The sequence below is a fragment of the Pelobates fuscus genome, chromosome 5, assembly GCF_036172605.1.
Source record: "Pelobates fuscus isolate aPelFus1 chromosome 5, aPelFus1.pri, whole genome shotgun sequence".
NCBI lineage: Eukaryota > Metazoa > Chordata > Amphibia > Anura > Pelobatidae > Pelobates > Pelobates fuscus.
Window position 1 is genome coordinate 363,318,036 of NC_086321.1, and position 13,838 is coordinate 363,331,873.

Sequence of the window (13,838 nt, forward strand, 5' to 3'; positions counted from 1 at the left end):
TGTAGTGTGGAGTGAGATGTCTGCTAGGTTTGGAGTGAGCATGTTGCATTAGGTAGTGTGTAGTGAGATGGCTGCTAGGTTTGGAGTGAGCTTGTTGCTCAGGTAGTGCGGAGTGGGGTTGCAGCTAGGTTTGGAGTGAGCATGTTGCATTAAGTAGTGTGGAGTGGGATTGCTGCTAGGTTTGGAGTGAGCTTGTTGCTCAGGTAGTGTGGAGTGAGATGGCTTCTAGGTTTGGAGTGAGCATGTTGCTCAGGTAGTGTTGAGTGAGATGGCTGCTAGGTTTGGAGCAAACTTGTTGCTCCGGTAGTGTGGAGTGAGATGGCTGCTAGGTTTGGAGCGAGCTTGTTGCTCAGGTAGTGTGGAGTGGGGTTGCAGCTAGGTTTGGAGTGAGCATGTTGCTCAGGTAGTGTGGAGTGAGATGGCTGCTAGGTTTGGAGTGAGCATGTTGCTCAGGTAGTGTGGAGTGGGGTTGCTGCTAGGTTTGGAGTGAGCATGTTGCTCAGGTAGTGTTGAGTGAGAGATGGCTGCTAGGTTTGGAGTGAGCTTGTTGTTCAGGTAGTGTGGAGTGAGATGGCTGCTAGGTTTGGAGCGAGCTTGTTGCTCAGGTAGTGTGGAGTGGGGTTGCTGCTAGGTTTGGAGTGAGCATGTTGCTCAGGTAGTGTGGAGTAAGATGGCTGCTAGGTTTGGAGTGAGCATGTTGCTCAGGTAGTGTGGAGTGAGATGGCTGCTAGGTTTGGAGTGAGCATGGTGCTCAGGTAGTGTGGAGTGAGATGGCTGCTAGGTTTGGAGTGAGCATGTTGCATTAGGTAGTGTGGAGTGAGATGGCTGCTAGGTTTGGAGCGAGCTTGTTGCTCAGGTAGTGCGGAGTGGGGTTGCAGCTAGGTTTGGAGTGAGCATGTTGCATTAAGTAGTGTGGAGTGGGATTGCTGCTAGGTTTGGAGTGAGCTTGTTGCTCAGGTAGTGTGGAGTGAGATGGCTGCTAGGTGTGGAGTGACCATGTTGCTCAGGTAGTGTTGAGTGAGATGGCTGCTAGGTTTGGAGCAAGCTTGTTGCTTAGGTAGTGTGGAGTGAGATGGCTGCTAGGTTTGGAGCAAGCTTGTTGCTCAGGTAGTGTGGAGTGGGGTTGCTGCTAGGTTTGGAGTGAGCATGTTGCTCAGGTAGTGTGGAGTGAGATGGCTGCTAGGTTTGGAGTGAGCATGTTGCTCAGGTAGTGTGGAGTGGGGTTGCTGCTAGGTTTGGAGTGAGCATGTTGCTCAGGTAGTGTTGAGTGAGATGGCTGCTAGGTTTGGAGCGAGCATGTTGCTCAGGTAGTGTGGAGTGGGGTTGCTGCTAGGTTTGGAGTGAGCATGTTGTTCAGGTAGTGTGGAGTGAGATGGCTGCTAGGTTTGGAGCGAGCGTGTTGCTCAGGTAGTGTGGAGTGGGGTTGCTTCTAGATTTGGAGTGAGCATGTTGCTCAGGTAGTGTGGAGTGAGATGGCTGCTAGGTTTGGAGTGAGCATGTTGCTCAGGTAGTGTGGAGTGAGATGGCTGCTAGGTTTGGAGTGAGCATGTTGCTCAGGTAGTGTGGAGTGAGATGGCTGCTAGGTTTGGAGTGAGCATGTTGCTCAGGTAGTGTGGAGTGAGATGGCTGCTAGGTTTGGAGTGAGCATGTTGCATTAGGTAGTGTAGAGTAAGATGGCTGCTAGGTTTGGAGTGAGCATGTTGCATTGGGTAGTGTGGAGGGAGATAGCTGCTAGGTTTGGAGTGAGCATGTTGCATTAGGTAGTGTGGAGTGAGATAGCTGCTAGGTTTGGAGTGAGCATGTTGCTCAGGTAGTGTGGAGTGAGATAGCTGCTAGGTTTGGAGTGAGCATGTTGCATTGGGTAGTGTGGAGTGAGATGGCTGCTAGGTTTGGAGTGAGCATGTTGCTCAGGTAGTGTGGAGTGAGATGGCTGCTAGGTTTGGAGTGAGCATGTTGCTCAGGTAGTGTGGAGTGAGATAGCTGCTAGGTTTGGAGTGAGCATGTTGCATTAGGTAGTGTGGAGTGAGATAGCTGCTAGGTTTGGAGTGAGCATGTTGCATTAGGTAGTGTGGAGTGAGATGGCTGTTCGGTTTGGAGTGAGCATGTTGCTCAGGTAGTGTGGAGTGAGATGGCTGCTAGGTTTGGAGTGAGCATGTTGCATTAGGTAGTGTGGAGTGAGATGGCTGCTAGGTTTGGAGTGAGCATGTTGCATTAGGTAGTGTGGAGTGAGATGGCTGCTAGGTTTGGAGTGAGCATGTTGCATTAGGTAGTGTGGAGTGGGGTTGCTGCTAGGTTTGGAGTGAGCATGTTGCATTGGGTAGTGTGGAGTGAGATGGCTGTTAGGTTTGGAGTGAGCATGTTGCTCAGGTAGTGTGGAGTGAGATGGCTGCTAGGTTTGGAGTGAGCATGTTGCATTGGGTAGTGTGGAGTGAGATGGCTGCTAGGTTTGGAGTGAGCATGGTGCTCAGGTAGTGTGGAGTGAGATGGCTGTTAGGTTTGGAGTGAGCATGTTGCATTAGGTAGTGTGGAGTGGGGTTGCTGCTAGGTTTGGAGTGAGCATGGTGCTCAGGTAGTGTGGAGTGAGATAGCTGCTAGGTTTGGAGTGAGCATGTTGCATTAGGTAGTGTGGAGTGGGGTTGCTGCTAGGTTTGGAGTGAGCATGGTGCTCAGGTAGTGTGGAGTGAGATGGCTGTTAGGTTTGGAGTGAGCATGTTGCATTAGGTAGTGTGGAGTGGGGTTGCTGCTAGGTTTGGAGTGAGCATGGTGCTCAGGTAGTGTGGAGTGAGATAGCTGCTAGGTTTGGAGTGAGCATGTTGCATTGGGTAGTGTGGAGTGGGGTTGCTGCTAGGTTTGGAGTGAGCATGTTGCATTAGGTAGTGTGGAGTGGGGTTGCTGCTAGGTTTGGAGTGATCATGTTGCATTAGGTAGTGTGGAGTGAGATGGCTGTTAGGTTTGGAGTGATCATGTTGCATTAGGTAGTGTGGAGTGAGATGGCTGTTAGGTTTGGAGTGATCATGTTGCATTAGGTAGTGTGGAGTGAGATAGCTGCTAGGTTTGGAGTGAGCATGTTGCATTAGGTAGTGTGGAGTGGGGTTGCTGCTAGGTTTGGAGTGAGCATGTTGCATTAGGTAGTGTGGAGTGGGGTTGCTGCTAGGTTTGGAGTGATCATGTTGCATTAGGTAGTGTGGAGTGAGATGGCTGTTAGGTTTGGAGTGATCATGTTGCATTAGGTAGTGTGGAGTGAGATGGCTGCTAGGTTTGGAGTGAGCATGTTGCATTAGGTAGTGTGGAGTGAGATGGCTGTTAGGTTTGGAGTGAGCATGTTGCATTAGGTAGTGTGGAGTGAGATGGCTGTTAGGTTTGGAGTGAGCATGTTGCATTAGGTAGTGTTGGTTATAGGGGTTGTGAGAAGCTTGCGAGAGCATAGAGCTCCAGCAGTGAGGGAGCTTTCTAGAGAACTGGATATAAACCAGATGAACGAGACGAAGGGTACATCTGGAATCAAGCTTTTTGCCAAGTATATACATTCTTTTATGTATTCGTTCACACCATAATTCTGTATGGTTTTTTTAAAATTTTAATATTATATTTATATATTTTTCCATACGTGCTTTTTTTCTTTCTTTCTTATAAAGCAGGCAAATAGATCACTAAAAGTAATTTCCTTTTTCTTTCTGCTCAGATTAAACAGCCAAATCAGTTTATTTTTAATTTTTTTTCTCTTTTTCAGTTGGCTTTGCGAAGAACCAAGCAATTTCACAGAGCTCTGGATGTTTCTTGTGTTTTCTAGATTCCGTAAGTACGTTTATTGCCTCTCCCACCTCCCGTTTATAGACAAAATACTAATTAAAATCTACAAAGGGACTAGATAAATATGACTCATAACATCGGAATTGACAGAGATTGTTGATGAAAAACTAAAATCTCTTAAAGCAGAGATGACAAACCTTCGGCCCTTTGGATGCCTAAAGCATCATGGGAAATGGACTTCTCAGTAGCTCGATTTCCAGAGCTTAGCTACCAGACACTGCATGAATTATTAGAAATAATTAAATAAAAATCAGGTGCAAGAGAGTTCCGAGAACAGACCACAGCTCAAGTGGCTTGCCCTTCGGTTGTCCCCGTTCGGACCTCAAGCTGGTTTTAGCTCATCTTGTGCCATTACAAAGATAAATATCAATGATTAACTTTAGATCAGTTCCAGTTTGGTGTTTAGTTTTTATTTACCTCCTGCGTCAGGGGTTTGGAAATGTTATAAAGAGTTGGTGGGGGGGGCATGTCATTATTTTGATTGCAGGTTAGATGGATACTTACTTAACCCCTTAAGGACACATGACATGTCTGACATGTCATGATTCCATTTTATTCCAGAAGCTTGGTCCTTAAGGGGTTAAAGGGACACTCCAGGCACCCAGACCACTTCTGCTCATTGGAGTGGTCTGGGTGCCAACTCCCACTACCCTTAACCCTGCAAGTGTAATTATTGCAGTTTTTTATAAACTGCAATAATTACCTTGCAGGGTTAAGTCCTCCCCTAGTGGCTGTCTACTAGACAGCCACTAGAGGGAACTTCCTGGTCCCTAGCACAGATTATCTGTGCTAGAGCGTCGCTGGACGTCCTCACGCTGTGTGAGGACCTCCAGCGTCGCTCTATTCCCCATAGGGAAGCATTGAAATTCATTTTCAATGCTTTCCTATGGGGTGCGCCAATGCGCATGCGCGGCATTGCCGCACATGCGCATTGGGACTCCTCGGACGGTGGGCGGGATCAGTCTCGCCCACCGGCCGACGGAGGAAGAAGGTGGATCGGCGGGGGAGGAGCAGGCAGCAACGTGGGACATGTCGCTGCCTGAGGTAAGTGACTGAAGGGGTTTTCACCCCTTCAGTAACCAGGGATTGGGGGGTGGGAGGGAGAGGGACCCTCCAGTGCCAGGAAAACGGATTGTTTTCCTGGCACTGGAGTTTCCCTTTAATAGTACTTAAAGGGACAGTTCACTGCATGCATAAACAAATAATCACTGTTCAGTAGATATACAATCAATAAAAATATGCATGGATCTAATTATCCTTTTTTTAATTAGGGATTTATCTAAAACAGCTTGCAAAAAAATGAAAAAAGATCAGACACTCCTCACACAAAGCACTTCAGCTTTATGTGTGAGATTCAAAGTGCTGTAGCGGTGTGTCTCTTTAAATGGTTTCTACAGATTTTACTAGCAGACAGGTAGTGGCAGTTTCCCACTTTGGTATGATTGCCAGGTGATTTGCAAGGTTGTGTGACGTCACAGGTGTGCGCATGAGACCCATGTGACGCCAGTTGACTAAGAAACGAGGATGGTCTCCTGTTGGATACTGGAAGAGGTGCTAACATATGCATATGAAACCAGAAATATCTCCACCTCAGACTTAATATCTATTTTTAATGTCAGATTGACAGTAATTTTCCTCTAATTAATTAACCTATTTGTACCATATTTCTGTAGTAATTAGAACCTTAAAAGGATGGGTAATTTGTAGCTGATTTTGCATTAATGATATAAATGTCAACCTCCCTATGACACGGCCTTTCTATTCAAATTTAATATTTGCCTCTTCTACTGCTCTGATGCTTTTCCGAAAACCCTACCCCTATCCTCTTTTGGTTGATCCAATGTACTTGTATTTTTACATTCTTTGTTTTTTCTTTAAAATTGAACATGCTATTAAAACCAAACTACATATTTTATGATACATTGTGTCTGCAGTATGTACGGGATGTCTTTGCTGCACTCTGATACGTCAAGAGTGTGGGGTGGTAATGTAGACTTCTGTTCCACGTCGCTCGTAGCTATAGAGGCCACGTGTTTGCAGTGTGCTTTCTTACTATGTACAAATGCCTGTAGTTGCAGTTTGCCGACTGTGTCACACTCCCCTGTGCCCGTGGGAAGAAAAATAAGAAAGTATGCAGTGTTTTTAAGGCAAGTTGTCAAATACCTCAACCTCGCTCTAGAAGTGACAGTTTGATCAGAGATTGACAGCCGCTTAGGCTGTTTACACACATCTCTCGGTGTTTAGACAGTTTATAGTTTTCAACAGTAAGCTTCTTCTATTTGGTATGGCTTAAACGGGTCAAGTAAATAATCCGGACCAGCCCTCAAGATGCCCAACAGTAATCTGCGCTAGTTTCCACTGACTTTACAAATTGTATTGAAGGAAGAACAGATTTTGTTCTTTTTTTTTACCCTGCTCCTACTTTGTTGGAGTAATATTTATTTATTTCTGTACTTTACGTGCGATCTGCTTCACAAATTTGATTATTGATGATTATCCTGCATCTCACAGTTATAAAATGCAAATAAATGTTGCTCTTCAAAATTAAAAGTCTCTATAGTGAGTATGTTAGTCCCAAAGAATATAGTTTTTCAGCTGCTGACCTCAAAGTGTTCTAAGAAATCATTAAACCCCGGCTACTTGTTCAAAGCAAGTTCCATCCTTCACTTCTCCTCTGTCTCTGGAGCAATTCTTAATATAAAACAAATGTGCGGATTAAAGGGTCACATTCAAATGGATCTTAAAATATATTCTCTTTTACGCTGTCTTGCCAAGACCTCCAGTAAATGTATAGATTAGATGTCATCCTTAACGTCAGATTGTATCTGTGTCTCTAACATGAGCTGTCATCCACTGCACACAGCTCTGTACTGAATACTTTGTAAACACAGAATACTTGTGTTCAGATGTTGACGGAGCTGTGAACATCTCTCTGAGCAGTGGACTTCGCTGACAGTTATACAAAGTTAGGAGGTCCAGTCTTTCAATTGAAATAACATTTGACCCATACGTTTTGGAGCAGTTTGGCTAGCAAGATTTACAGATGAAAGAAACATTTTTCTATACTTTTTCCATGATCGGTGCCAGTAGTTTTGCCATCACACCAGTCTCCAATGACCAATCACACAAGATAGATTTCATTTTCCCAGTTAATAACAGAAATTACCGTAATCTGGGCAGCATGACGCTCTGGATTTTTAATTTTTTTACAGTTTTGAATGAAACTCTATTTTGTTATATTTTGTTGCCCTCAGCAGTTCTGAGCTATAGTAGTTAATAGCAGAGGATTTCTTTAAACTCCAATTACCATGATTCTCAGGCAGCCTGCCTGAGCAAAGGTAAAGGTAAAGATACACGAAGGTTTATAAATGAAGAAACATTCTGGGGCAAAGTTCTAAGAATGAAGCAGCCACTATGAGAAGCAATGGAGCGTCCCGGCTCCTGTTGAGTGATTGCTTTGCTTTTACTGAGATCTTTGATGTGTAGAGCTGATTGCTTCATGTTTATTGAGAACTTTGCAGAAGAACTGCTCCTTATACATTGATCCCATTTAACCCTTTTTGCAAGACTAACCCTTTCAGTTCTTCTTTAACCTTTTTAGAATGTAGAGTGCTCTACACTGACCTGATATGATAAGCATGTAACAGTGTACACACTTGTGTATTGGTTTTGTACGATGTGCTTCATATGGTTCTGGAATCACCTGGTGCCTCTAAGCAGCTACATAATCTACTCCCATGGTAGTTTCACCATTGCTTTGAATGGCAGTGGGTGTGTGCATTACAGAATAAAAAGCGACTAATGGATGCTAAGTGGCTATGGTTCTTCAACCTTCTGCTAACCCGATCCGGTTTCGACTCTAATTAATCCGTACTTCCATTTCATTTAGACTAAGGTACACATTTATTTTACTGATCTTATCCTCACGAACTGGTCAAATTAGTAGCTTCATTTTTAACATAGCCGGCAGTGCCACAACAGCAGCTGCGTAGCATAACATTTAGTACAATAATAGTAAAGCGGCATATTGTGGCAGATATTAGCACAAAATTTTTGTTTTATGTGTCATCATCCTCAGTAGGTAGGTTGCCCCACCTTGTTAATCAAGGACAAGAGTGCTCCGGTTAGAGTGTTCGAGACGTGACATAAACCCTTGTGTGGATGGTTGTGTGCGTCTGTGGATGAAGGTGTAACAGTAGTTAGGTTTAAGTGATAATATAGTGTGAAAGAGTAGTGGAGACTAGACCCGTGGTCCCTAAGGAACCTGTAGCGACGTGTGACCGGTTAATGGGGTTATCACGGGTCACGTTCCTCTTGCGGTACATGAGGGTATACTTGTGGGCCTGTGGTGAGGCAAGAGGTTGGCACTCACTCCTGGCATGTAGTAGTGTTGCAAGTGGGCGTCAAGTGAGTGGGGGGGTTATGGGGGGAGTAAACTCCCTTTGCCAGCGCTCATATGTCTTAGGACTAGGACGTGTCCCTGGGGGTATAGTATATGCATATGCGAAATTAAACAACAGATAATCAGAAAATTAAACAAAACAACAAGACGTATAGCATGGTGAAAAACATAATAACTGTGGCCCATAAAAGGCATAAGCTCTGTTTACAGTCTGTAGCTATTCAGGGAACTGCAGTTGTGGCTGGGTCACCTCGCAGGGCGGCGGGAACAAACGGGCGGATCTTCTCAGGGTCCCAGATTCTCTGCTGTGTGTCCGGAGCGGAGGTCAGTGTCCCCTCTTGGGTGGCCGGTAGTCCGAGTTTCCGTATAGCGTTGGGTATTTCTTCAGCCTCCATCACTTTCAATGAGTAGCTTCATTTTAAAAAACAAAAATCAGATTCTTACACTCTAGACTAGCGCCTGCACTCATCTGCTGTCGTCTAGTAATTATACCTTTTCTGCGTTTTTGCTTGAGGAAGAGTTGGGAGATGTTACTTTCTCTTACACTCAGAGCCAAATCATTTCGATGACACAGACGTGCATTGTTACTGTTTGATACCATTTATTTTTATGGTTTTACCGGTAGTGCCTTTTTGTGCGGGATTAGTTCGGATCATCAGTGACAGTATACACTTTTGCTCTGTATGGATCAGGGAGTGGAAACACTGAAAAGGAAATAACTGCTGCAACAATGCATCAATACATTTCAGAAAAGATAAAGGAAAACCTAATATAAAGCATTGTATACTGTTTAAGATTCTGTAGAATCTTAGTGATACAACGTGGCGAAGCCCAGAGAATTCTCAGACAGGCTGTGGCCATAGAAAGACCCTTGTGGCCTATGTCAGGCCTGGCGGTCTCCAGTTGACCAGCTCTTTTACATGTTAATTTCCCATGTCCCCAGATTCATTAAACATCAGACTGCTGGCTAGCATTTACGCCGATCTGGCAGGTGCAATCCAGACTTCCCGTCATAGCCCTGACTCTGCATTTTAATTAGGCCTCTGTGGTCTGCTGCGAAGTTCCACTTGCCAACTGTCCTGCATTTAGAACACAAATCTAGCCAACATTTATCCTTAAATATATAAATTTTCACTTGCCAGCATTATTCCTTTGGGAATGACTTCATTTCTTTTTGTATCCTTGTTTTTTTTTCTTCTTTCTAACAGTTTAACCGGAAAGTTTTGTTTTAAATAATCTATTGAGCAAGGTATTTTATCATTCAGAGAGCATCTTCATTTGCTGCGTTACAGACCAGGATTGTAGGACAAGTAAATGGAAGCAGGTCACAAGGGTTTAGATGCTTGGTTTGCTTTCCCGCTACAAAAATAAAACACACTCGCAATTTATAGTTTTTGTATGTCGGATAATGGAATGGGGCAGCGGGTTAGGATTTGTATCTCTCTAGTGTATATGTCTCTAGTCCATCCCGTATTACAACATGCACCTGCCTTGTTCTTCCAGAGCGGCTGCACAATTCGTCTACCTTCTGTGGGTTTTTCATATTAAAGATAAAGAAAGTAAAAAAACCTCACATTTGTTGTTTTACCGAATGTTGTATGGTTTTGGCAAGAAATCGTCTTTAAAGCTTTTGTTGCTGTTTAGGTTTCCTGACTTGAATCAGTTAACTGGATGTTTTTGTTCCTGCGGAGTAATATGGTATGAAGCCAAAATCACTGCAGAATGCATATCGTATCATGTGTAGGTCACGCTTGTACTGTAGTCATATGGCAGATTTTTTTATGTTTCTTTTTTTTTTGTTTTGTTTTCATCTCTCTTTCTTTCTTCAATGTGCTACGTGTAACCTAAGATCTAAAAGGATTGTATTAGGATCAAAAATTACAAATATTGTTGATGTGACTGTAAAACACCAAGCTTACATCAGAGCTGGATACACTGCCAAGAGGTCACCGAGAGACAAGTCTCGGCATGCGTAAAATTGGCAGAAAGGATACTGGTCACGTACCCCTCTTTGTAGCTCTCAGATTACATTGATCTGTGTGGATGTGTAAGGGCAGCTAATAGGGAAAAGATGTGCCTGTGATCTCTATAGTTTGAGCCCTCCCCTCCTCTTACATCACAGTTTGAGTTTTTCATTTCTATGATGTCACAATCTGACCTTTCCCAACACAATTGCAGGATGACTCTTCCTTTTCTGTGAGGTTACTGGCTGAACTCTCCTTTTTCTAGGATATTATTTTGTGATGTCACAGCCTGTGAGCTCCCTCACCAACTTTCTTGGTTCTGCAAAATACTCTCGAATGCAAGTGTAGCAAAAATCAGTGATCCGCAGTCATAAGAAAGTATCAAGCATGTCAAACTTGCGGGCCACATGCAGCCCACTATTAATATCTTTGCAGTCCAGCAAGCCGCGAGTTTGAGACATTCTTACTAAGGCGGAGTAGGCACCTTCTCTCCCCACATTGCACGTGCCTACTCTGCTAAAAAGTACCCGGCCGGGGAGGAGAGGTCACTGGCGGCAGCGAGGGAGCTCAGTCTTCCTGCTCCTTCGTGCGCGCCCTCTATAGTGATGCCGGACGGAATATGACATCATTCTTGCACCCGGCAGCACTAAACTGCGCACGTGAGGGAGCAGTGAGGAGCAGGAATGGAGACCTCCGGAGAGAAGATCCCCACACCAGCTCCCAAAGGTAGGGAGCAATAAAGAAATTGATGTTAGTGTGTGGAAGTGTGTGTGAGTGTGTGGAAGTGTGTGTGTGTGTGTCTGTCAGTGTGTGTGTGTGTGTGTGCCTGTCAGTGGGTGTCTGTCAGTGTGTCTGTGTGTCTGTCAGTGAGTGTGTGTGTCTGTTAGTGTGTGTGTCTCTGTCAGTGTGTGTGTTTGTCAGAGAGTGAGTGTGTGTGTGTGTGTGTGTCTGTCAGAGAGCGAGTGTGTGTGTCTGTCAGTGAGTGTGTGTGTTTGTAAGTGTATGTTGGTCAGTGTTGTGATGGCCGCGACTGGACAGTGGAGTTCCTGGAGGTGCACGGAGGCACGCAGCTCCACGTCACATTCCGACGTGACGTCAACGTACTCCATCTTCACAGGTTTTCAAGAAGTAGCAGGAGGATCCGCTTTGGCACAGGGTGCGGACGGCGCCATTGGGGGGTATACCAGAGGCTGGACTCCAGAGTCGCATACTGGCAGCGGCAATGTGAGTGGAGTCTGCTTGTTGGCTAATATTGTTTTTTAATTTTTTTTTTATTTAACAAGGGCTGGGGTTTAGTAGATGGGGGTGCTGGGATGTAGAAGAGGGGGGGGGGGGGACTGGGATTTAGTAAAGAATGGGGGGGGGGCTGGGTTTAATATAGGGGGATGCTGTTTTTTTTTTTTTTTTAATATATATACTGTACTTTTCAAAACAAATCTACGTTTCTTTGAAAAAGTATCTATCTAGCAGCTCCACCAGGTCCTTCCTTTTGCAAGGGCGGAGCGTTGCTGCGGTTACCGTGGCAAAGGTAAGAAGGGAATATAACTAAAAAAGGATGTATTTCAAATGAACATGGCTACTTATGTTCATTTTAAATACATGGTTTATTTATAAAAAATAATAATAAAATAATATATATATTTGCCTATATCTGCACCCTCACACGCACACACTGCACTGCAACACACACACACCTCACCACAGACACACACACAGTGCACCCTTCACACACATGCTGCACCACACACACACACATGCTGCACCACACACACACTACACCACACACACCCTCTCTCTCTATCTCTCTCTATCACACACACACACACTGCACCCATCTCACACACACACACTGCACCACAAACACACAGTGCATCCTTCACACACACACTGCACCCCTCACACACACACTGCACCACACACAGTAGTGCACCCCTCACACAGTGCTCACCACACACACAGTACCCATCACACACCCTCACACACACATTATGCCTTATACATTCAACACCATTTACACACACTACATTCCTTGTAAAAACACTGGATCCTTAACGCACACTCTGGATCCTCTACACACACACTAGATCCCCTACACATACTCTGGATCCTCTACACACACACTAGATCCCCTACACATACTCTGGATCCTCTACACACACACTAGATCCCCTACACACACTCTGGATTCTGTACACACACACACTAGATCCCCTATACACACTCTGTATCCTCTACACATACAAAAGATACCCTATAGACACACAGTGCACCCCTCACACACATACAGTGCACTCCTCACACACACAAAATGCCTTATACACACTACACCACTTACAAACACTACATTCCTTATAAACACTCTGGATCCATCACGCACACACACACACACACAAGAGATCCCCTATAGATACACACTTCACCACCTACACACACTACATTTCTGACATACACACTCTGGATCCCCTATGCACACACACTACATTCCCTAAACACACACTCTCTACAATTCACACACACACACACACACACACATATACAACAGTCCCTATGCACACACTTGTTACACCCCCTAAACACACACTCTCTACAATTCACACACACACACACACACACTTGTTACACCCCCTATACACACACTCTCTCACTCTCTTCAGTCCCTAGCCACACATATTACACCACAAACTTATCACAACTGAAACTGACCAATTTACACAAAACACCACAGCACAATCAGCTCACTCTACACACAGGCAATCCCACAAGCAGCCTCCAAACACATGCACAATACACGTTCCTTGCCATTTTGTCCTCTGGTATCCCATTTATGGAGACACCAGAGACAGAACAAATACAGGGCCTTTTTCTCATGCTAGAGCTCTTCAGCAGAAGTCTGCACATGGGCTTGCCCTGGAAGGGCATTGAACCAACATGCTCACTTTGAGAGATGGCGTGTTTATCGTTGGTGATGACAAAACGCCACCTCTCTGGCCCCGCCCCCTCTGTCTGGACCACTGAGATTCAAAAAAATGCCCGGACTGAATTTTTTTCCCAGTCCGGGCCTGTCAGGAGCCATACCTTATGAGAATAGTTGAATCTACGTATTTAAATGTAGTACTCACAGCCTTCTCTCTCCAATTTACTGTGTCATGCACACTCCTTCATTTAATTACTTCCTATCCTTTCAACGTCCTTTTTTTTTGCTCCTTTCCAATTTAAACAGAGGCTCAGTCTGGCCCACAGAGCCTTTTTTATTCTTCTAAGGACAAAGTATAGCTTGGCATGCGATTGAAGTCAAGCTATGTTTAGATTGGCGCTGACTTCCCGTTTCTAATTAAGTTTATAGTTTTGGATCTTCTGGTGTTTGTTTCTGCTGTGGAGAATGTCTTCTGTTCTAGAACCTCTAACTTTGGGACCCGCCGGAGCTCTTCGGTCGCTTTAGAAAGCAGAGGAGCAAAGTCTATTTGAATGGCGTGATTTATGCCTTCATTTTGAAAAAAAATGTTTTAATGCTTTTTACATTTTTACCCGAGTACCTGTGTCTTTTCCTCTCTGAAGCAAGTTCCTTGTTTGTTTAATTTATTGTAATTTTTCCCAGCTCCCTGTCTCTGTTGTTTTTGGATTGAACTAAATGCCGTTAAAACGTATTCTTTCTTTTATCCGGA

At 44.5% G+C, this 13,838-nt stretch overlaps 1 protein-coding gene across 1 annotated transcript in view; it reads left to right on the plus strand.

Annotated features, from left to right (window-relative positions):
• Positions 1 to 13,838, plus strand: part of B3GNTL1 (UDP-GlcNAc:betaGal beta-1,3-N-acetylglucosaminyltransferase like 1) — a 292,749-nt gene that overhangs the window by 24,390 nt on the left and 254,521 nt on the right. The window contains exon 5 of the mRNA XM_063456053.1: positions 3,731 to 3,795. Within this exon, the coding sequence (XP_063312123.1) occupies positions 3,731 to 3,795 (65 nt within the window). The remainder of the gene's footprint in view (positions 1 to 3,730; positions 3,796 to 13,838) is intronic.